This window comes from Neltuma alba, unplaced genomic scaffold (assembly GCF_004799145.2).
Source record: "Neltuma alba isolate B1F8T4 unplaced genomic scaffold, ASM479914v2 tig00004273_pilon, whole genome shotgun sequence".
Classification (NCBI taxonomy): domain Eukaryota; kingdom Viridiplantae; phylum Streptophyta; class Magnoliopsida; order Fabales; family Fabaceae; genus Neltuma; species Neltuma alba.
The window spans coordinates 79113-101217 of NW_021633632.1; the positions used below are offsets into that span (position 1 = coordinate 79113).

Sequence of the window (22105 nt, forward strand, 5' to 3'; positions counted from 1 at the left end):
ATGAATTGCAATCTAGAGCTATTCCTTGTGTGTTCTTAAGATATCCTAAAAATCAAAAGGGCTTTCTTCTTCTGAATTTAAAAAATAAAACTCTAATAGTGAGTCGACATGTTAGCTTTCATGAAGAAAAATTTCCCTATAAGGATGCTGTAAGTAAGGAGCAAGGGGGAGTCTATCATACTTTAAAGGAAATGTTCTGGTATGAACTAGAACAAATTTCACTAAGACCCACAGTGAATGATGAAAGTAATAATAGAGAGCCATGAAATGATCATAATGTATAGCAAGAGGTTGCTGCGAATACTCATCTTGAGCAAATGATTAACTAGCAAATCATTGCCTAGCCGAGGCCTACAAGGGAAAGGCGTCCTCCTATATGGTCAAAAGACTATATATTTTCTACTACCACCACTGTCCAAGGTAGATGTAAGTACCCTATTCATAAATATATTGCTTATGATGGTTTGTCCTTTGATTATTTATGCTTTCTTACTTCTATTGATTTTGAAACTGAACCCACAATTTATGAACAGGCTGCTTTAGATAATGGGTAAGTGCAATGAGAATTGAAATAAAGGCTCTTGAAAATAACAAAACTTGGGATATTGCACCTTACCTAAAAATAAAGACCCATAAGATGTAAATGGGTGTATAAAATCAAATATAATTCAGATGGGAGTGTTGATAAGTATAAAGCTAGATTGGCAGCAAAAGGTTATAGTCGAAGGGAAGATATTGACTATCATGAAACTTTTTCCCCAGTTGTAAAGATGGTTATTGTTAGACTAGTCCTTAAATTGGCTGCAATGAATAGGTCAAATCTCCACCAAATGGATGTACAAAATGCTTTTCTGCAGGGAGGCCCGAATGAAGAGGTCTATATGAGAATCCCTCAAGGTTTTGAAAGTAAGGGGGAGCACATGGTGTGCAAACTAAAAAAATCTATCTATGGATTAAAACAAGCCTCTAGGCAATGGAATCAAAAGCTTTTAAAGGCCTTAGTAAGAGGTGGCTTCTCTCAAAGTAAGAATGGTTACTCATTATTTATCAAAAATTTCAATGATGGAATTATTCTTATCTTAGTATATGTTGATGATCTCCTAATAACAAGAAGTTCAAAAAAGGGAATTCAAAATGCCAAAGATTTCTTACATAATAGTTTTAAAATCAAAGATCTTGGTTTAATGAAATATTTTCTTGGTATTGAGGTAGCAAAATCTGAAAAAGGCATAGTATTGTGTCAAAGGAAATATGTACTTGGCTTACTAAGTGAGACAGGGATGAGTGGGTGTAAACCTCTTGCTATTCCTTTGTCTCAAAATCTTAAATTGTTACCTCATGACGAAACAAAGGGTAAGAAAGATGAGTTACTTGGCAATCCAGAGAGGCACAAGGAGTTGATTGGTAAGCTCTTTTATTTGACTATGACCTGTTCTGACATTTCTTTTTGTGTGCAGACCTTAAGTCAGTTTATGCATAAACCAACTAAGGCGCACATGGCAGCAGCAAAAGGGGTTGTAAGATATCTGAAGGGATGTCCTGGAATGGGAATGCTTATCAACTCAGAAGGAGAACTAGTACTGGAATGTTTTTGTGATTCAGACTGGGCTTCCTGTGGAATTACCAGGAGATCGGTGACGGGCCATCTGTTGAAGTTTAGGGGCTCTCTAGTGATGTGGAAAACAAAGAAGCAAAGCCTAGTGTCAAAATCTTCAGCAAAAGTTGAATATAGAGCTCTCAGCATGGTTACATCTAAGATAATTTGGGTAAGAGGATTGCTTCGAGACTTGAATATTCTACATGAACATCCTATAAATATATTTTGTGATAGTCAAGCAACTATTCACATTGCTACTAATCTAGTTTATCATGAAAGGACAAAACACATTGAAGTGGATTGTCATTTCATAAGAGAAAAGTGGGAATCAAAGCTGATAGATTTGAGACATGTAAGGTCGTGTGAACAACAAGCAGATATTCTCACCAAGGCTGTCCTAGAGAAATTCAAAGGAAGTTGTTCAGCAAGTTAGGGACTGTGAACATGTACAGCCCCAAACTTGAGGGAGAGTGTAAGAAATAGGAATTAATCTTGTACATATTTAGAGTGAGTTGGGTCGAGTTGTATTGCTTGATACATCTGGGCCCGGTTAGTTAGATAGTTCTTTATTCTTGTTTTCTTTATTTCGTTTGTTTGTTTCAGTCTGGGTCTATAAATAAGCATTGGACCTAGGCATTTGATATGAGCCCACTGGCAGTGTAACCATTTCGTTTAGTAATGAGAAATTTAGTTTTCCATATATACAAGAGTTAGAACTCAGAATGGAATTGATTTCAGTCTATACGGACTACGGAGATATTATGTGAAAGTAATGTTACCAGATAATAATCAGTAAGAATTTTCAAAGCTAAAAATTGAAGACGCATTGCAATTTGTCAGATTAAACAACACATTGTTGTGCACATAAAAGAGTTGGGCCAAGAAGGGAACTTCATGGGAAGCCCAAATCAGAGTCGCTTAAGGAGGAGCAAGAGATCAGTGCGCAAGGAAATGTGGAAGCCCAGGCAAATGATGACAAGAAGTTGGTCATGACAATGGGTGAGGATGATTTGTGTGATTGCCTTTCTGGTCCCATTCTTGGGAAATATTCATCTGTGGCTCTCTTCTTCTTCCTCTCGTCTTTGCTCTGTTTGTACTTGTTTCTGCAATTTCCTTCCTCTTTCTTTTGGATAACAAGGCAAGCTAGGTTTGAAAAGTTTATAAAATGATAACCACCCAGTGGAGTCACCCTCAAGAATAGCGCTCTCCAAATCTAAGTAGAACTGGTTCAAACAAAAAGTTAGAAGCCAACCCACAAAATATGACAGGTTAGGGTTGGTTAAAATCCAACTCGTCAGTAAACGAGCTTTTTTAACTCATACCATCAGGCTCACAGCCCCTGCAAGTTAGCCCACCAACCCAGAGGCTAACTCGCATTTTTTTAAAAAAAAATTTAATTATTATAATTATATTATTATATATTATATCCTATCTTAAAAACTAAAAAAAATACTTATCTAATTTACTTGGCGTTTTCAATCAAATAATTCAAGGAAAAACAAAAATTTCTTATTATTTTTGGATATTGTATAAGAAAAAAATTAACAAGAATTTTTTTTTTAAAAAAAAAAAGTATTGATGAGTTAGGGTTGATTAAAAATCAACCCGCCTTCAAACAAGTCTTTTCAACCTAACTCTTATAGGTTCAACCTGTCACAGGTCAACCCATAACCTGTAGAGTGGCCCATATTACTAGTCCTAGTTAGAGGGTCCTGTCAAGATCCGCAGATAAGTAATATTCCCAAAGGCTTTCCTGGCAAGACAATTAGCACATCTCAAAGCTTCTCGATACAAATGTATTATCTCTAGATTCCAATCGCCGAAAATGAAGGATCTGATTTCCATAATCTCCCTACTTAGAGGATGTGTCACTTCACAGTCATTCATCGCCAACTGGAGAGCTTCTATTTCAATTTCCTTCCTCTTATCTGCTATTTCTGCTGCATCAAAGTATTTCCAGTGATTTGTATGAGTATATCTGTGAACTAGGCGCCGTATCCGCATTAATAATTTTATTGTAAATTTCAATATCGAAATGCCAATAATTTTTTTTTCTTATATAAACTAATATTACATCCGAAATTAAATTTTAAATTTTGTGAAGAAGTGAAATGATAAAATGAATCGATGAGAGATTCTAAAATGACCTCAAATGCTCCTTGATTAGAATAGTATTCCCCTGCTCCTAAATATAAGACCTATTTCGCAGTGTAAATAAAATAAGTCTTATATTTAGAATCAGAAGAGTATTATTTAATAAACTCTTATGAATAAAAATCGTTAAATTTTGAATCCCTTAAAAAATTGTGATAATCTGAATTTCAACAAACCACCTAATTAGAAAACTAATAAATTGCTAAATATTAGGTTATTATCATTTAATTACTATGTGAAACTGAATAATTACAAGGGTTAAAATCAACATCCTAAAATATTTTTAAAGTGCATTAGCATTTAATACCCTAAAATACTAGTAGTGCACCTCCTATTATATTAAAAATTGATCAATCCCACCCCAAGCTACTAATTGTCCAACATCTCGTTCAACAAAAAAAAAAAAATTTACAACACACGTGTAAATAAGGGAAATAAGGTATAATCCTAATTGGAATTTGTAAAAATCTTTTAGTAATAGCAATTTGGTTAGATACTTCCCTAGTCTTATTTATAAGGCAAAGAGAGAAAATATTTTTTAGTCATGTTTACAGGGTAGTAAGAAATTTTTTTATATGGATGTATAATTTTACCTTTCATTTGTTATTGTGTTGACTATATTTACATGAGATATAATGTATATTAAATAAGAATAAAGTTAAAAAGTTGTTAAATTTTAAATAAGAGTTAATGAAATTTGAGATTTTCTTGGTTTGTGTGAAGTATGTTAAAATAACTTATAAATAAGATCAGAAGAGTATCATTCAATTAATATGTTGCTCAGGAAAAACTTTTTTCCCGATAAGTAAAGACTTAGAATAAATAAAAACGTATTGAAGTTAGTATAAATATAACATATTTACAATACCTCCAACATATAAAATGTTGAGCTGCCCTTGTAAATAACAAAATAATGTTTGAAGCAAATAACTTTAAACGACTAACTATAAGCAAAGAATGCCCAATAATGATCCTTTTAAATAGGTTTACAACAAAAAAAACCAAAACAAAGAATTTTTAAATGGATTTTTAATGGTTATCAACAAAAATTAAAATTAATCTATAATTTGAGTTGGTTTAGTCGAGAGACACAAATCATCACACATTATGACTAACCAAAACAAATACAAAGAGACCCTTCTAACTCATCGTCCAAATATATTCATAGATCAATAACTAAAATCATTAACATTTTTTCTCTATACATTACTCTTTTTAATTTTTAAATCATCAAATTAAATCAAAATAGTTCCTTACTAAAACTTGGAAATTTGCAAAATGGTATGTTAAATAATAATAGAGTTCTAACAGTACAACAAATGAAATTAGCAAAATATAAGAAGACACATAAAAAAAAGAAAAGAAAAGGCATGAATAGCTCTAACAAGTACAGAAGAAATGTGACAAAACAACTTGAAAGGTATATCTATCTAGAATAACTTTAGAAGATGGCATTTTAGATGAAAAGTGGATGAAGCAACACAAAGTATTTCCAAGTTAGGCTTGAAATTGTGATTGGAAAAATCTACCCTTTCTATCCAATTCCTTTGAAGACTTATCTGGGCACAATTAATTACATATTAATAATATCTTTTCAATTTCAGTTCCACACACTTCATCTGATGCAATTTTATATTAACCAAATATAATGTATATAATAGAAGATCCATAGATAAGCACATATCATCATGACACTCGAATACTTAAATAAAGAATTCTAAAAGACGAGAATAAAAATCTTTGTTTTTATTAAAAAAACCACAGAGATCAAAGGGGAAAAGCTTAAACAAGAGGATGGTAAGTGAGATCTTTTGGAAAAAATAAAACTCTAATTGAAAAATTCAAATATAAGCAGGATAATAAGCAATTAAATTTTGAATCATCTAATGAATCGTCATAACTACTCAATTTAAGGAGAAAGTTTAAATTTAATCAATAAATCAATAAAAAAATTAATAAATATAAATAATAAACAAAAATAACTGCAATATTTTTTTTTTCATTTTTCTGTGCATTAATTCATACAAAAAGGAAATTCTCCCCTAAAAGATAATTTTATTTCATAAAAACCAACCAATTTTTTTTTTGATACAATAAAAACCAACCAATTAATAAAATGATAATCTCAATAATTAATTTTAGGTTAAGCACATAAATATCAGAGAATGCTCTTGAAGGGCTGATTTTATCTATTGTTGTTGTTGTTATTATTATTGTTATTATTATTATTATTATTATTAACATTTATAGCTTGAATCTCCGAAAAAATAGCAATAGCTCGGCCATTGTGAGCATTTATTTATTTACTTTATGAAAGACGATAATTACGTTGGGGAAAAAAGATGAAACACGATAATTACAACACTTATCTCAATGCAACAATTAATCACCAGATTAATAAACACAATAATTAAATGAGTGGCTACTAGACATTAAATCAAATTAATAAGTTAGTTATAAAATAAATTGAAAAAAAAAGAGATCAAAACGGACATTACACTATTGGATCACCTTTTAACTTAAAAAAAAAATAAAATTCCTTGAACATCCACACCAATGTCAAATAATGCTCTTCAAAGAAATGCCTATTTTATCTATTATTGTAAGAATTCAAAATTTTGAATGCTCCCGCAAACTGCAATGACTCCATTTAGAAGTGCTCTTCAAGTGGGATCGGATAAGCTCCTCGATTGGAAGTGAAATTTGGCCTTTTTCTCTTCCAACATGATTTTAATGACTCTCAACAATCAGCTCGCCATTCATTTCTTCTAAGCGCTGCTCCATAATCATGGCTACAGTAAGAACCAAAAAAGGAAAAAAAAAACAAAGAAACATAAGGCAGTGGAAATAGAACGGCACATCAACCAACACCCTGTTTGGATTCACTTAAAAATGACCTATAAGCTTCTTATGGATCAAAAACCATATTGAACAATTTTTGTTGTGTTTGGTTTCACTTTTGGCCTATCTTATTTTTGAGCCAAAAGTACGGTATTTTTCATGATTAGCACAAGCTGATAAAAGCTATTTTTAACTTTTAAAATTATGTTGATTTGTTTGTAAAAGAAAAAAATGAGTGGAGATAGAATGGCATCTCAACCAATAGTTTATTTCGATTCACTTAAAAATGACTTATAAGTTTCTTACAGACCAAAAGTCAGATTGAATAATTTTTGTTGTGTTTGATTTCACTTTTGGCCCATATTACTTTTGAGTCAAAAGTAACTTATTTTTCATAATTAGCACAAGCTGATAAAAGCTACTTTGACTTTTAAAATTGTGCTAATTGATTTGTAAAAGAAAAAGTAAATGAAAATAAAATAGCATCTCAACCAATAGTTTATTTGAATTCACTTAAAAATGACCTATGAGCTTCTTACGGATCAAAAGCAAAATTAAATAATTTTTGTTGTGTTTGATTTCACTTTTGGCCCATCTTACTTTTGAGGCAAAAGTAACTTATTCTTCATAATTAGCACAAGCTGATGAAAGCTACTTTTGACTTTTAAAATTGTGCTGATTGGTTTGTAAAAGAGAAAGCGAGTAAGGGGATGATGGAGAACATCCGGACTTGGAGGAAAAAAATAGCTAAACTAACATGAGAAATGAAAATGAGACTTCTTAAATTAATCAAACTCTTTTAATTAATGTTTTTTTTAAGAATAATTTTAATTTTAATATTTCCAATAAATAATGTCTAACTTGTTAAAGTTATTTTTTATTTTATGTTTACATAAATAATTTTTTTATAATATTTCAAAAAAATTTCAATATATATTTTATTCATTAAATACAAAAACACCTAAAACTTATTTATGATTTATGCAAAACCAGCTTTTTACAATCGAAACCAAATTGTCCATAACTTATCAGTTAATTAATTATGTACTATTATTTCATTTAATTTTGTCACAATACTATGAATTTTAATTTAAAATTATTTTATCTATTAAAATTATGTTTTGCTTTATATTTGTAATAATTTTTTATAATATCTCCAATGTTTTTGAAGTATATTTCAGTTATGAAATTTTGTTTCTTTATATTAAAATAATTTAAATTCATTGTATTAGGTAAATTTATTTTTTTAATCATTTATCATTATTTAATAAAACTCATACTTATTTAGGTAATTTTACAAACTAAACTTACCACTTTAAATTCAATGTATTATGTAAATTTATTTATTTTTTATTTTTTATTATCTAATAAAACTCATACTCATTTTGATAATTATACAAACTAAACTTACTTTTATTAAATCATAATCTAAACAACTTTCTACCTAATTTAATTTCGACAAATTTTTATAAAATTCTGTCCAAACACAATTTATATCATCTAATTTAACTTTTACCCACTTTAACTATTTCAAAAGTCAAATTGATAATATGCTATTTTTCTAGTAGTTAATCTAAATAGAGCCCCAATATGTGAAGTAAAACACTGAGAGAGGGCATGTAAGACGAAGAAATCAATAGACAGGGAACAAAGCGTGGAAACAAAAAGATCACTGTTATGAGTGGGATAGATCAACTCTCGAAGAACCACAAAGAAGAGTCTTCCATAACAAATAGTAAAAAATTAGGAAAAATTACATTAAGGTCCTAAACAAGAGACATAACTATTAGAAGGTCCCTAAAACTCTTCAAATGGTTCCGAAGTCTCATGGGACCTGATAGTAAAAAATTGTCATTAGCCAATTACTGTTTTGCCCTTGTTTATTAAAAAGAAAAAGAAGCTAATAAACTACCAAAATCCCTAATTCCATTCCATTGCCTCTCGCTCACGCCTTCGCCTCTTGCCTCTCATCTCTTCGCCTCTTGCTCGGCGTCGTGATGTCGCGTTCTCTGGCTTTTGAACCTTAGTCTAGCTCCTCCATCGTTCATAGCACATCAGTCTATTACCATCAACCCCTTTAGTCCTCTGTTGCTCTACTTGCTCACTCATCGTCTTGCTCTTTCCATTGATTTGCATAGATACGTATAATGGTCAAGATAACTCCTCACTCCACCCATCCATTCTAATTTGCCCTTGCCAATGTCTTATACTATGATAATTGATTTCTCTTACAATTCTTATCCCAAATAATATCCTATTTGATGTCAAAACTTGTTTTCTTTTTTGGCCAATCATAAGCGTTCTATTTAACTAGGGATGTTCTCAAATTATGGTATTGAAGTGTTATTTCATTATTATCATTTGAATAGTATTTATGATCTTTTATTTTTCATATTATGGATTGTTCTTTCAGCTTACCATTGCTATGTTCTTGAATTTCATGAGTAGCAGCTAACAATTTGGAATTTAGTGGATTCTCCTTATAGATTGGGATAGGTTTCTATTGTTTTGAATATTTTTGAATCCTCACAAGTCCCACCTGTACCAAAGGTCCACCACTTTATTTGTTCCCTCCTTTGCAAGTGATTTTGCTCTATTATTCTCTAGGATTTTCATATTATAATAAATATGTTATTTTTTAGAATGAATGGTTGTCTTTATGGATTTATTTGGTTGCTTTTGGAATTAGTACTTGGATGAATTTTTGATTAGCTTCACTCTCAATTTGGTTCACTTTCATTTTGGTTTTGTTATAACTTTATAGTTTGCGGATAAAATATGTCAATTGATTATAATAATTAACTTTTTGATTTGCAAAGCTACTATGTTTGCCCTAGCAAGAGAGTAATGTCATGAATCATAAAATTTTCTTTCTCTACTCATGCTTGCAGTTTGCTCGGATTTCTAATTGCTTTCTCAACTAATGATTGTGTTATGTTATTATAATTATAAATAAGAAAGCATTTAAATATGATACAAATGTGATATATAGGATTTAAATGATATTAGTAAGATTTAGATAAGATTTAATTATATTGGTGGGATTTATATACACTAGGATATCTAGAGAATATTTAGATAAGATTAGGATATTTATTTAGATATATATCCATCAGGGCTTTTACTTATAAATAAGTATTTACTATTCTTTGTAACTCAGTTTTGCAATTTGATAAGAAATTATTTAGTTTTTCATCTGAAGGGAATTGAAAGACGACGGGTAGCGGAAATCAACTTAAAATTTTAAAACTTTCAATCCCTTGCCCGGATCTACCGATCGCGTTTAAGTCAGGTAGTAAGAAGCATTACCTTCGGTGTTCGATTTCCTGGTGGCTCGGTGATTCCGCCGTTCAGGATGCCTCTGCTCGCCTCCTTTGTCGTTCGAAGTTGACAACTCCGGTCAGCTTCCTCTACCGGTATCCACACAAATAGCTCTCCAGTCACAAACGGTGTGCTAGCGCCCTTTTGTCCGTCTAGGGTTTTCAGAGAATCCGTCCACTCTTATCTCTCTTAGGCCGTCTCTTATCTGCTGGTACTCTCACGCTTAAAACCCTAGCTCCTCATATCAAATATATAGGATGCTATAGGTTTAATGAATGATATTTAATTTCGAAATTAATCCTAAATTAATTCTGAAATTAATACAATATCAAATATTGCCTAATCAGATAAGAGAACAATTAAATAAATATGGTTTATATTAAATCCGTCTCACAGATTTAATTCACCTATTTATTTAATTCAAAATAAAGATATGACGGAATTAAGTTATATAGATTTAATTTATCCTTATAAATTAAATCTAACAATTAATATCTCTTATATTTATATAATATATATATACGAATTTATATATATATATACACACGTCCACCCTATATTATTCATTGAATCTGGACATATCTTAGATTCAATGAATCTGGACATCATAACTCGTGTTGGGCTATTTTGTGTGCGACCCTGTAGGCCCATATGAAGTTGGCAGTGGGCCATTAACTATAATGACTCACAAGTCGTAAGCGGTTTCTAGCAAGACATCACGACTACCCAAATCATATGAGGATCGTTGAACGATGTAACCTTTCATACAACCATATCGCGTCCCTTTTGTCACACGACATTTTGGTCATGGATGAGGCATGGAGAACGTCATCCTCCTATTCATGACCGTTACTTTCTCGATTCCTGAGTAGTCTGAGTATAGAAACGGAACTACCTTTCCATTATAGTATGGCCATACATTTCTCAGACTCACTCATCGAGGGGCCTAGTAATATCTCTCTACGAATGTGAGGGACAAATTCCATCTTGACCATTCACATTCCTCCGCATGAAAAACCACTAAGCCTGAACATAGTCTTTATGATCACTCGGTCAAAAGTGACTTTTGACTAGGTCAAAGCTAAGCGTTTCTCATGTAGGAATCCATGATGATCTCAGGTCAAAGGGCACAGTGACATGGTTTATATATGAGAGAAGCTTATGACTTAACCCATGCAGCTCTCTCATAGCAGGTCGGTCCAACACCTTGTACTCTTACATGTGCCTATGACTTTAATTTATATCTCTATATATCTTTAAAGTCATACTGGTCTTATTTCATCTCTGCTCCCACATAGATGACCAACCAGGGACATTTAGGATAAACCATGAGTTATCCAAGGATAGTCATCACAGTAAACATGCAAATAATATGATAACGTAATTAATAAATTCATAAATTAACAATGTTCATAGCAATATGATTGGCCCCTAGGGCACAATTTCCAACATCATCATCTTCTATTCTTCTCTTATTCTCCTCTGCTTCTCTTGCTCTTTTCCCTTTCTCTTCCCTCTTTCACATCTTCTCTATTTCTAATCACTAATATATTTTTGAATTTTCATTCACTTTTGTTTTCAAATTCTGCACTTGGCGAGAAGAGCACATTTTACAGGAAAGATAGTCTTTTTGGGTTAAAGTTCAGCAGCCATGCTTATTTGACGGTTTGTTTTGAGCTTATTCTGTCATCTTACCGTTTAATTATTGGCTGTTTATTTCTTTAAAAGAATAGCCAGAAACAAATAAAGTGGTCACCCCCAATAAACCTGGGAATATGTGGTTGGAGAACTCGTTGCTAACCACGACCCAAGAGACCAACAAATATTCAATAACATGCTCCCTCCTGCTAGGGCTTTAGAAATTACAAATCAAGTGCGCTTTTTATCTTAGAAAGTTCTTGGTATAATAAAGAGTTTTCATAATAATTCATGCTTTGCTTGATATAATTTGTTTGTTAGAATATGGACTTAGTGAAGATGGACTTGTGATTGAATTTGTAGTGAAGATTAGCATTTTTTTTCCGAATGTATCATGAACTCGATTTATGATTGAATTATTGTGTAGAAATAAATAGATTTGGATATGTAGATATAAGTACGATTCTAGGTTGTTCATCTTTGTTTACTTGATCTAATCTTTTTCAAGAAACATTACTGATTTTGTTCTATATTATTTACCATGATGAAATGGTATTTCTATAGGCAAAAGGAGGTGGAGACGTTGAAAGAAGACAAAGGGCCTGAAGTCAAAATATCACTCTTTGATGTTAAAGCTAAGAGATCAACTTAAGCCATCAAGATATGTTTCAATGTGATGGAGTTGGATATTTTTTTTACAGGTTAAAAAGATGGTGAAAAGAACACAGAGGAAAGCTGGCCAAAGTAGCTCCAACTTGTCTTGTAATGCCCTTTCTTGCAGAAGAATATTACAAGAAAATAAAGGCTGTGATGAATAAGTTCAAGAAAAATGGGTTTGATAGATTGGTTGGGTTGTGGCCAAAAAAAAATGAAGGAAAAAAAATGCTTCAACTGTTTATAAATTTTATTATAATAAGGAATGTCTTTTTTTTTTTGTAACTATGAATGAGTTTATTCGAGTAATAAATATTTATTGTTTTTAACGTTATTGTTCATGAAATAAAATAAAATCTTTATAGTGAATATGTATGATTGCAATGAGATTTAGAGTGCTTGTATTGAAACTGTATATCATATTGTGATATAACATATAAATTTATATTTGATTTTTCAATGTTCAAACAAATTTTTATATGACTTAATTAGATGTTGTATTCATTCTTTCATGGTTCTTGTTATCATACAACTCTCTGCATGTTACAAATGAGCTCATCCACCATTTATAAGTTGTGTTACTATATGAAACAAATATAATAGATACTTTTCAAATATGTTGGTCTTTAATATTAACTTATATTACGCATTTTTTACTAACGACTAAACTAATTGTATTAACAATCATTGTAGTATATATTAACTATTGTTAACATATACCATATACTTGTCATTGACAACTAAATTAACTATATTAGCAAATATCATGGCATTTATAACTACTAATGTCTACATACACCGCACACTTGTCATTAACAACTAAACTAGTTATATTAACAACTATAGCAGTATGTATTAACAACTAATGTCCACATGCACTGCATACTTGTCATTGACAACTAAATTGGTTATATTAACAATTATCGCAGCATATATTAACAATTAATATTTACGTGCATTGCATATTTGTCATTAACAACTAAACTAGTTATATTAACAATTATCACAGCATATATTAACAATTAATGTCTACCTATAGTACGTACTTGTCATTGACAATTAAACTAGTTATGATAACACCTATTGCAGCATGTATTAATAATTAATATCCACCTGCACCGCACACTTGTCATTGACAACCAAATCAGTTGTATTAACAACTATCGCAGTATGTATTAACAACTAATGTCCACATATACTATATGCTTGTCATTAACAATTAAACCGGTTATGTTAACAACTATTGCAATATGTATTAACAACTAATATTCGCTTGTGCTACATGCTTGTCATTAACAACTAAACTAATTATATTAACAACTATCGCGGAATGTATTAACAACTAAATTAATCAGTGAGGGCAGCTTGGTAGTTTCACAATTTGATTCTATTACCCACAAGTCCCTTGGAACTTCACATTTATTTGATGATTCCATGGAATCTCAGAGTAATAATTTCTCCTATATGGGACTTGAATGCAATTTTTCCTAAAAAATTATCTCTTAATGTACCTAGATAACTTACCAAAAAGGATTAAACAAACTTCCACTGTTTACAATCGTGTTGTCTAGACTGAACACCAAGAAGCATTTTAACACCTGGCCAGAGAAAACGAAGTACTGGATAGACAAGAAAAGTGAAAGAAGCAGAAAAATAATGGAATAAAAAGGGTTATCAGAGTGGAGAAAAAACCGTGCACTGCCAAGAGCAGCAGCAAAGCCTCACAATCAGCAACACTGGCGTAATCTCGAGTTCCTAAAAAATCAGTCCAAGTTAGGCACTTGAACCGTTGAAGGTTGAGCCAAAGAGATCAAAGGCGAGAAGCCTTCAAATGAGGAAGAGAAACAATAGGGAAGAGAGCATAAAGTGAAATCAGAGAAAGACCGGACAGAATACCTATTCCTGCTCCATCAATCTCCAAAGATTAGAATAAGCGATGATATGAAAAGCAAGGGCAAAAATCGAAGAACCATTGCATAAATCGATCCATTGAAAAAAGGGCAGAAGTTGAAGAACCGTGTGGATACGTTTTTTCTTGGTTTACGAGGAATTTGATACGTTTCGGATGCTCTTGCTTGATCCCATGAGACATAAAAGCGAAGCACATGTGGACGGCTAATGCTTGGCGAACCAATAAATAATGGAACCAGAAGACAAACACATGCATCAATAGATGAGGACCATGTGGATCAATCACAAAATAGCTGCAAGGTTTATAGGCTATATAGATTATGGTTGGTATTCACAAGATTCTTGACATGATTTTCAAACACTATCTTAAAAACTTTAAGAAAACGGCTAGAAATGTACAATATTTTATTAAAAAAAATTGAAAAGATAAACGTTACAATACAGCAAAAAATACATTATTTTATATTTAGACTGAAATGATAAATAAAATTAAAAAAATTTAAAATGATAAGCAAGTAAAATTTATTTATTAAATGATAATTACAATAACATAAAGTTTGGATGAAAAAAAAGGGGTTAATATAATTTTAAATCTCTCAAATTTGTCCTCTTTTTAGTTTTGGTCTCTCAAGCTTCAAACAATAGATTTTAGCTCCTCAAGTTTCTTTTTATTTAAAACATTAATCCCTATAATTCAATAAATACTTAAACCATTTTGCCCTTTGAGAGGCTTAAACCTATGATTACAAAATTGAAGGACAAAAAAATAAGGATAAATTTAAGAGATAAAAAATCATATTAACTAAAAAAAAAAGCTTGTACTCCTCAGTCAAAGGAGCCTGATGTAACATTTTAAACATGAAGAGGCTTTAAAATTTTAACCAAAGGTATACCTAAAAAATAACAACGATTTTAATTTTTTTTGTTAAAATCAAAGGTATAAGACCTTAAAGTTGTCATCATTAAAACTTTCAGACATATCATTTTTTCTGATTACACTGAGGATGTTAATTTGTTGAATATGGACTATGATTATGCACACCCTTTTAGGGTCTGCTTAGATAAAGCGAGATTACTGATTTGTGCATATTGGCAAGTTGTGACCAACTATACCCTTAGAGTTGATAACCCCATGGCTGACTAGCTTGCCAAGCATTCTCACATTTTACTATTAGAAGGGAATAATTGCTTTTTTTCTTTTATCACGCCGCATCTTTTCTCTCCTGAGATAAATGATGATGACGGAAGCTTATCCCTGGCAGATATATATATATATATATATTTTGTGTTCTCCGATTGTAAATGAATGACATTTAGTTTTCATAAAAAAAAAAAATTTAGAAGTTATCAGTAATCAACAATTCAAGTTCAATACAATGGTCCCCATTATGTAGCACAAATATTGCAATGGCATGAATAACAAAATAATTGTTATGGGTCCATATTGAGAAATCTCAAAAGTTAAATGTGGCTTATAAATTTAAAGAGTTATCTCCCTTCCAATAAGCTAGTATTTTGGAATAAGCTCTTTCTCTTGGACTTGGCATTATTTTACACAGCTCATGGATTGGCCGTTGGTACCCTTTCTAAACAAGCACAAAACATTCCTTAGTATAAAAGCAAACACAGAATGTCACAAGTCAGAACTAATCTATACGTGCATGTACAGATTTAACATACAAGTGATGTCACTAGATCCCATCAGTAAAAATTTCTAAAGCTTTGTTTGCCTCAGCTACTCGCATTCTAGATTTGCTTATGATGAAACCCAAGCTTAAAGCGAATACTAAACCTGAAAGAACCTGGCAGAGTGTAGCTCTAACCAGAAAAGCTACAAAGAAAATAAGGGGAAAAATAACAGAAAACTCAGTATAGTCACTGGTTCTTACTCTTGGCCCATTAGTTATCCATCAGCTTACATGGCAACGAATTGACAACTTCAGTTTCTTTTACAAAATCGAAAGCGTTAATTGCAACATAATAGCCACCTAAACTTTTGGAAGATAGCTGTGCAAGTTATTCCACTGCTTCAGGGAAGAAGTAATGTAGTTCAGTACCTCACAATGCTCACATGTGTGAATCAACTATGGATCTTTAAGGAGTTGGAACTTGGAAGCTTTTTACTCCTTGTCCTTGGATTAGCATCTTCTAACTGCTTGATAACATCTCTCATTGTGGGTCTCATGTGTGGATTCTTCTCTGTGCAACTCAAAGCCAGCAAAAGCACAATGGTAACTCGTTCAAGTACATCTGACTTCAAAACCTCCTCTGCAAGGCTTGAATCAACAATTGTACTAATGGCTCCTGTTTCCTTCCATTGAGTTCTGACCCACATTCCTATCTCAGTTCCGTTCATAAATGATGGATCTACTGCCTTCTTTCTAGTTATCAACTGAAGCAAAACTATCCCATAACTGTAAACATCAAACTCCCTGGTATTTGCTGTTGTATATGTACTCTCTGTCACGGTTTAAAGGGAACATGTTATTTTATGCAAGCGTTCAGAAGTAAGAAAGAGAAAGAGAAGCTTCACCATGAGTAAAATAAGTACCTGGTGTTATATACCCTTGTGGTCCTGGAACTGCTAAAGATGGTGTTGAAGAAGACTGATCCAAAAGCTTAGCAATACCAAAATTAGCAATACAGGGATCCATATCAGAATCCAGAAGTATATTTTTAGGTTTGATGGCACAGTGCACTATGGCAGGATGACAATCGTAATGGAGATAAGCCAACCCATGAGCAATTCCAACAGCAATCCTATACCGGACATTCCACTCCAGGCATGGCAGTGGATTCTTGTCATGCAAAACATCATGAAGGTTTCCATTTGGCATGTAATTGTACAAGATCAGACAGTACTCCTTTTTAAACAAAAAGTCCAGCAATCTGACTAGATTTCGGTGCCTAATCTTTGCAATGATTTCAATTTCTCTAGCTATCTTTACAATCCTTCTTTTGTTACCAACAAACGCAACCTTCTTTACAGCATAAACAAGGGATGCTCCTAGTGAATATTTGTAGACAACACCATGAGCTCCTCTGCCAATAATATTTGAATTGTTCAATTTTTCATCACCCGCCATCACTTTGTGAATAATTGGGTAAGAACCTCTATTGGCAGTGATCTTGACGTCCTCCTTGGAGATTGGAAGTAGGAGCATAGAAAACGTTTAGAATAAAAAAGAAGAATGGTAGCAACTCAGAATTTAAGGATGCTCAATGAAGAAGATGAACGAGTAAAAGAAAGAGAAAGCACTCAACCATGGTTTTTGATGTTCTAACATAACTGGTATTACCAAAACAATTACTCACTCTAGTCCTTATTATAAGATTCCTTCTAGAAGAAATTTTTGGTCCTTTTGATAAGATCCTATGCTAGTTTCAATGAGCATTAAATATTTTTTTTCCCCAATATATGCCCATATTTAACAAGGGTAGTGAGAAGGTAGAAATTAATATGATGTTGGGATTTAGTGTAGTTAATAAGGGTAATATTGGAAATCACTTAAATTTTATGACAAATTTAATACTTTTAAATGTTTTATTAGTATGTGTGAATTGGTTAGCAATCTCTTATAATAAGGAGCAGGGAGAGTATGAGCTTCACAATGACCTCAGACTCTTATGCTCAGCCTATTCTTTTTGTTCCCTGTAAGGTCTTAAAATAATGCTATTCAAGAGTAAAGCTGCTTTTGCAAAACTATTTTCAACATAATCCTCCCACACCAAAACCCTACTAATTTCAAGAGGAAGTATTTATTGGACATTTTGAATTCATCTGCAAGCAACAACATTAAGACAAATAAGGTGAATTTATTACGGGCTTATGAGCGGTTGCTGCCTGGTCAATTTACCTGAAAAAATATAGAGGCTGCTGCAGTAGCAAGAGAACCCCCCAGATGAAATGCTCTGTCATGCTGAATGAAAATTCCTGTACAAATTGGACGAACATAAGACCACAGCCCTTTCAATAGCTTGAATTTCAAGGCAAGATTCCTTAAATAAGACGAAGTCATGTTTCATGACCAGTTCAGTTGAGAATAGAAAGCTAACGTGTAATGACAAAAATAGAGCAGAAACGAAGCTTGATCACTGAAAAACTAGAGAATATAGATGAAGAAGAAAATTTGTGCCTAGAATCATATAACTTGGAACAGATAAAGATAAGATATTTAAACTTAAGTTACATATATCTTATCCTATTAACTAACTAGATAATGGTCAAATAATAAATTAGATAATAGCGGTAGTATCAGATGCAGCAATCACTTCTGTGATTTCCTTTCAGAACTACCAATTTGTGTGATGAAATGAAATTAAGCATTTGGATAACATGCCATGTCAATTAAACCATGTATCATACTTACCAGAATCTGAAACAACATGAACAAGGATCCGCACTGTCATGCATTAGAATTTAATGCTTTTTTTTTTTAAATATCATGTTAATCACACTTGTCAATTGAATACAACTCCTACCTGGATCAATGGGCGTTTCAAAGAATTCGATGACATCCCTCATTTTCAGTCTCTTTCCTGGATCTGTCTCAGTACAAATTAGAGCCACCAAAAGCACTTTGATGACTTGCACCCTTACGTCTAAACATGAAAGCTCCCGTACAAGGGATGAATCAACAATCTCTTCAAGTTCATTGGTTCTCCTCCATACAGATTTAAACCACCCTACCAAAGTGGTTTCCTCTTCCAAAAATGAGGAGTCTAATACTTTCTTTCTGGTTATCAGCTCAAGCAAAACTACCCCATAACTATATACATCGAGCTCACAACTGGGCACTACCACACATGCAATCTCTGTCATAAGACAATGGAAGCATGTTAAATTATAAAGAAATTATACTTCTGATCTATTTTCATTTGCTTCCTATCTTGTTGCTTCATCATTTGGATATATATGTTCTCCTTATAGGATGAAAACTATCTCAGTTTTATTAAACATGTTAGAAATAGAAAATTAATCCACTGAGTGCAGAACAAGAGCAACTACCTGGTGCCATAAATCCACGAGTACCTACATGATATGTTGACCGTATCCGCACCACACTAGAGGGCTGATTCAAAGCAATCGAAATACCAAAATCAATAATACAAGGCTGCATATCAGAATCAAGGAGTATATTCTTTGGTTTGATGTCTCTGTGCAATATGGGGGGATCACAATCATGATGGAGGTATGCTAGTCCTTTTGCAATTCCAATAGCAATTTTATAGCGGACATTCCATGCTAAGTAGGGTAGTGGATCATTTTCATGTAAAACATCATGAAGGCTTCCATTTTCCATGTACCTGCTAATGGTTAGACCATATTCCTCACCAATCTGGGAGCCTAGGCATCTTGCCACATTTTGATGCCTAATCTTCCTAGTCATTTCAATTTCCCTGATCATGTTTGGTTTCCTCTTATGGCTTTGGGTAAATTTAACCTTCTTAATAGCAAAAACTCCACTACCAAGTTCGGCTTTGTAAACAATTCCTTGCCCTCCTTCACCAATTATATGTTCATCATGTAGCTGTTCTGTAGCATCTAGTAGATTACAAATTCTAGAAAATCCTTCATCGTTTGAAAACAAATCCTCTTGTCCTTCATGGTCAACATTGACCTCCACATTAGATATTTGAATAAACCAGCAAATTACAAATGACAAACAAATGACAAGCACTGTGAATCCAAGTGCTATAAAAAAAATGGATTTTTTACTGCCTTTGTGGTCAGTTGATTCAGAGTCACCCGGTTTGTTTTTGCAACCCGAGACATCCGAAGTTGAACAACTGGCATAGAGGCCAGGATTTCCCAAGAAAGATGATGGAGATCCCTTCATCCATTCTGGTAAAGGACCAAAAAATGAGTTGTATGATATATTGAATTTCGTTAATGGTGAAACTCCGCTAAGCGCTTTTATGCTTCCTGTCAAATTGTTCAGGGATAAATCCAGGCTTTCGAGCATTAACAAGCTATTGAATGTACCAGGGGTCATACCTGTTAATTTATTAGAGCTCAGATTCAACTCATATAAGTGAATCAATGATCCAATTGATGCGGGAATTAGTCCTTCAAACATATTTCCACCAAGTTGTAATTCGAGAAGCTGGGCATACTCTGAGAGGAAAAATGGGACAGACCCACTAAAATGATTATCTCTTAAAATTAATCTGCCCAAAACTGTCCAGCTCCTCATGCTTGATGGGAATGTACCATTAAGAAAATTGAATCCCACGTCAAATGTAAACATTTTGGTACAGTACGATAGTTGCAGCGGCAAAGTACCTACTAGATTATTGTGAGCAAGATTCAGAACCTGAAGGTTCAAAAGGTTTCCTAACTCTGAGGGTATAAGCCCTGTGATTTTATTTGTGGACAGAATTAAACCAATGAGATTTGTGCAGCTTCCCAAAGTAGATGTAATTTCTCCACTGATGTTGTTCTTGCTCATGTCCATGTACATGAGATCATTATTACCTTCAAATTTAGGAATAGGCCCAGAAAGATTATTGTCACTGAGATCCAACCTTGCAAGAGTTGCACATCTTCCCAAATCTGGAGGTATGCCTCCTTGAAATTGATTATAACCTAAAAGCAGTGTGCGGAGTTGCTTTCCAAAACAAAGATTTGGGGGGATGCCACCAGTAAACTTATTATTCATCAAGTCCAGCTTCACTAAACTGCTATTGATTCCCAGGCTTTGAGGAATTGGTCCAGAGAATTGGTTGTCAAACAATGAGATATTTTTCAGATGCTTGAGTTCTGTCATCTCTGAAGGTAATTTCCCTGAAAGGCTATTATTATGAAGAAGGATATGCTTAAGACTCTGAATCTTCCAAATGGCAAGTGGAATTTCACCTGTCAAGTGGTTGAAATACAATTTAATCTCCTCCAATTTACTTAGGCTTCCCAATTCGTTTGGAATGGCTCCCTCTAGTTGATTGGAATATAATTGTAACGACTTCAAAGATTTGCAATTAACAATTTCTGAAGGTATATATCCTGACAAATGATTCTCAGAAAGATCAACATACTCAAGCAGACTACAATTACATAACTCTGGGGGTATTGTACCTGAGAAACCATTTGTGGCCAACAAAAGTTTCTGCAAGTGAGTCAGCTGTCCAATTTCTGGCCCAAGGTGACCAAAAATCTGAGATGCAGTGAGGTTTAGAAAGACCACATTCTGGTAACGGTCACACTGTATCCCTATCCATGAGCAAGGGGTGGCATCAGAGGACTTCCAGTTTGACTTTAAGGAAGGAGGCGCAGAAGTCCAGTGGTTGAGAAGAGACAATAGAGTCAACCCATCTGAACTTAAGGCAGAAGCAACATATAAAGGGGCAAACAAGCATAAGAGTAGAAATTGGAGCTTCATATGAAGAGGGAAATCTCTCTCTTAAAAAAAAAAAAAGGGAATTTTCCACGAAAACGCAGGAAAGGTTTAACAGAAGCAAAAAGCGCTCACCTTGTTACAACTTAGAACAAGTAAAAGCAATTGAAGGGGGTTGCATAGGTATTAGCACACTAAGCTAACTAAATGTGAAGGAGAGGAAGTGCCGGGATAATGAGACTACTAACAATCATTCAACACTTGTTATTTTCTAGGAGATGGAGGGGCAAACCAGAAGCAGATCTCAGAAAGTTTAGATTAAAGGAGGCACACAACTCAGTACTTCAAGAATGAAAGCAGGGTCAACTCATCAGAGCTCAAAGCAGAAGCCACCAATAAGTGAGCAGAGAAGCATGGGATCAATAATTGGAGTTTCACTGAGAGAACAACAGCATGCTTTAGCTGAAAGTAAAAGTTGATGAAAAATGAAATCAAAGTATTCAAAGGACCAAAAAGTGCTTATTTTGTGGCAGCTTGAAAGAAGAGTCGCTTCTTTCCTTTTCCTCCACTTCAACAACCGACCTTTCTCTATCTTTTTTTATGTATTCACTTTTGTAATGGCAAGAGACCAGTTTCAATCCATCTTTTTTTCCTT

General features: G+C 33.1%; 1 protein-coding gene across 1 annotated transcript; it reads right to left on the minus strand.

The window, feature by feature from the left end:
• Nucleotides 1-15755: 15755 nt before the first annotated feature.
• On the minus strand, nucleotides 15756-21565 carry LOC114744139 (receptor-like protein kinase). Its single transcript, XM_028932328.1, has 5 exons — nucleotides 19125-21565; nucleotides 18599-18931; nucleotides 17974-18050; nucleotides 16668-17256; nucleotides 15756-16576 (listed from the first exon to the last, which is right to left on the minus strand). The coding sequence occupies exons 1-5, from the start codon at nucleotides 21493-21495 to the stop codon at nucleotides 16197-16199; spliced, it is 3750 nt and encodes a 1249-aa protein (XP_028788161.1). The 5' UTR covers nucleotides 21496-21565; the 3' UTR covers nucleotides 15756-16196.
• Between the last annotated feature and the right edge of the window lie 540 nt (nucleotides 21566-22105).

Coding starts and splice junctions, on each gene's coding strand:
- LOC114744139 (XM_028932328.1), bottom strand. CDS start 21,495: ATGAAGCTCCAATTTCTACTCTTATGCTTGTTTGCCCCTTTATATGTT. Junction 18,051..18,598: donor TGAAACGCCCATTGATCCAG/GTAGGAGTTGTA, acceptor CAATTTGTACAG/GAATTTTCATTCAGCATGAC. Junction 16,577..16,667: donor ACAAGGGTATATAACACCAG/GTACTTATTTTA, acceptor AAACCGTGACAG/AGAGTACATATACAACAGCA.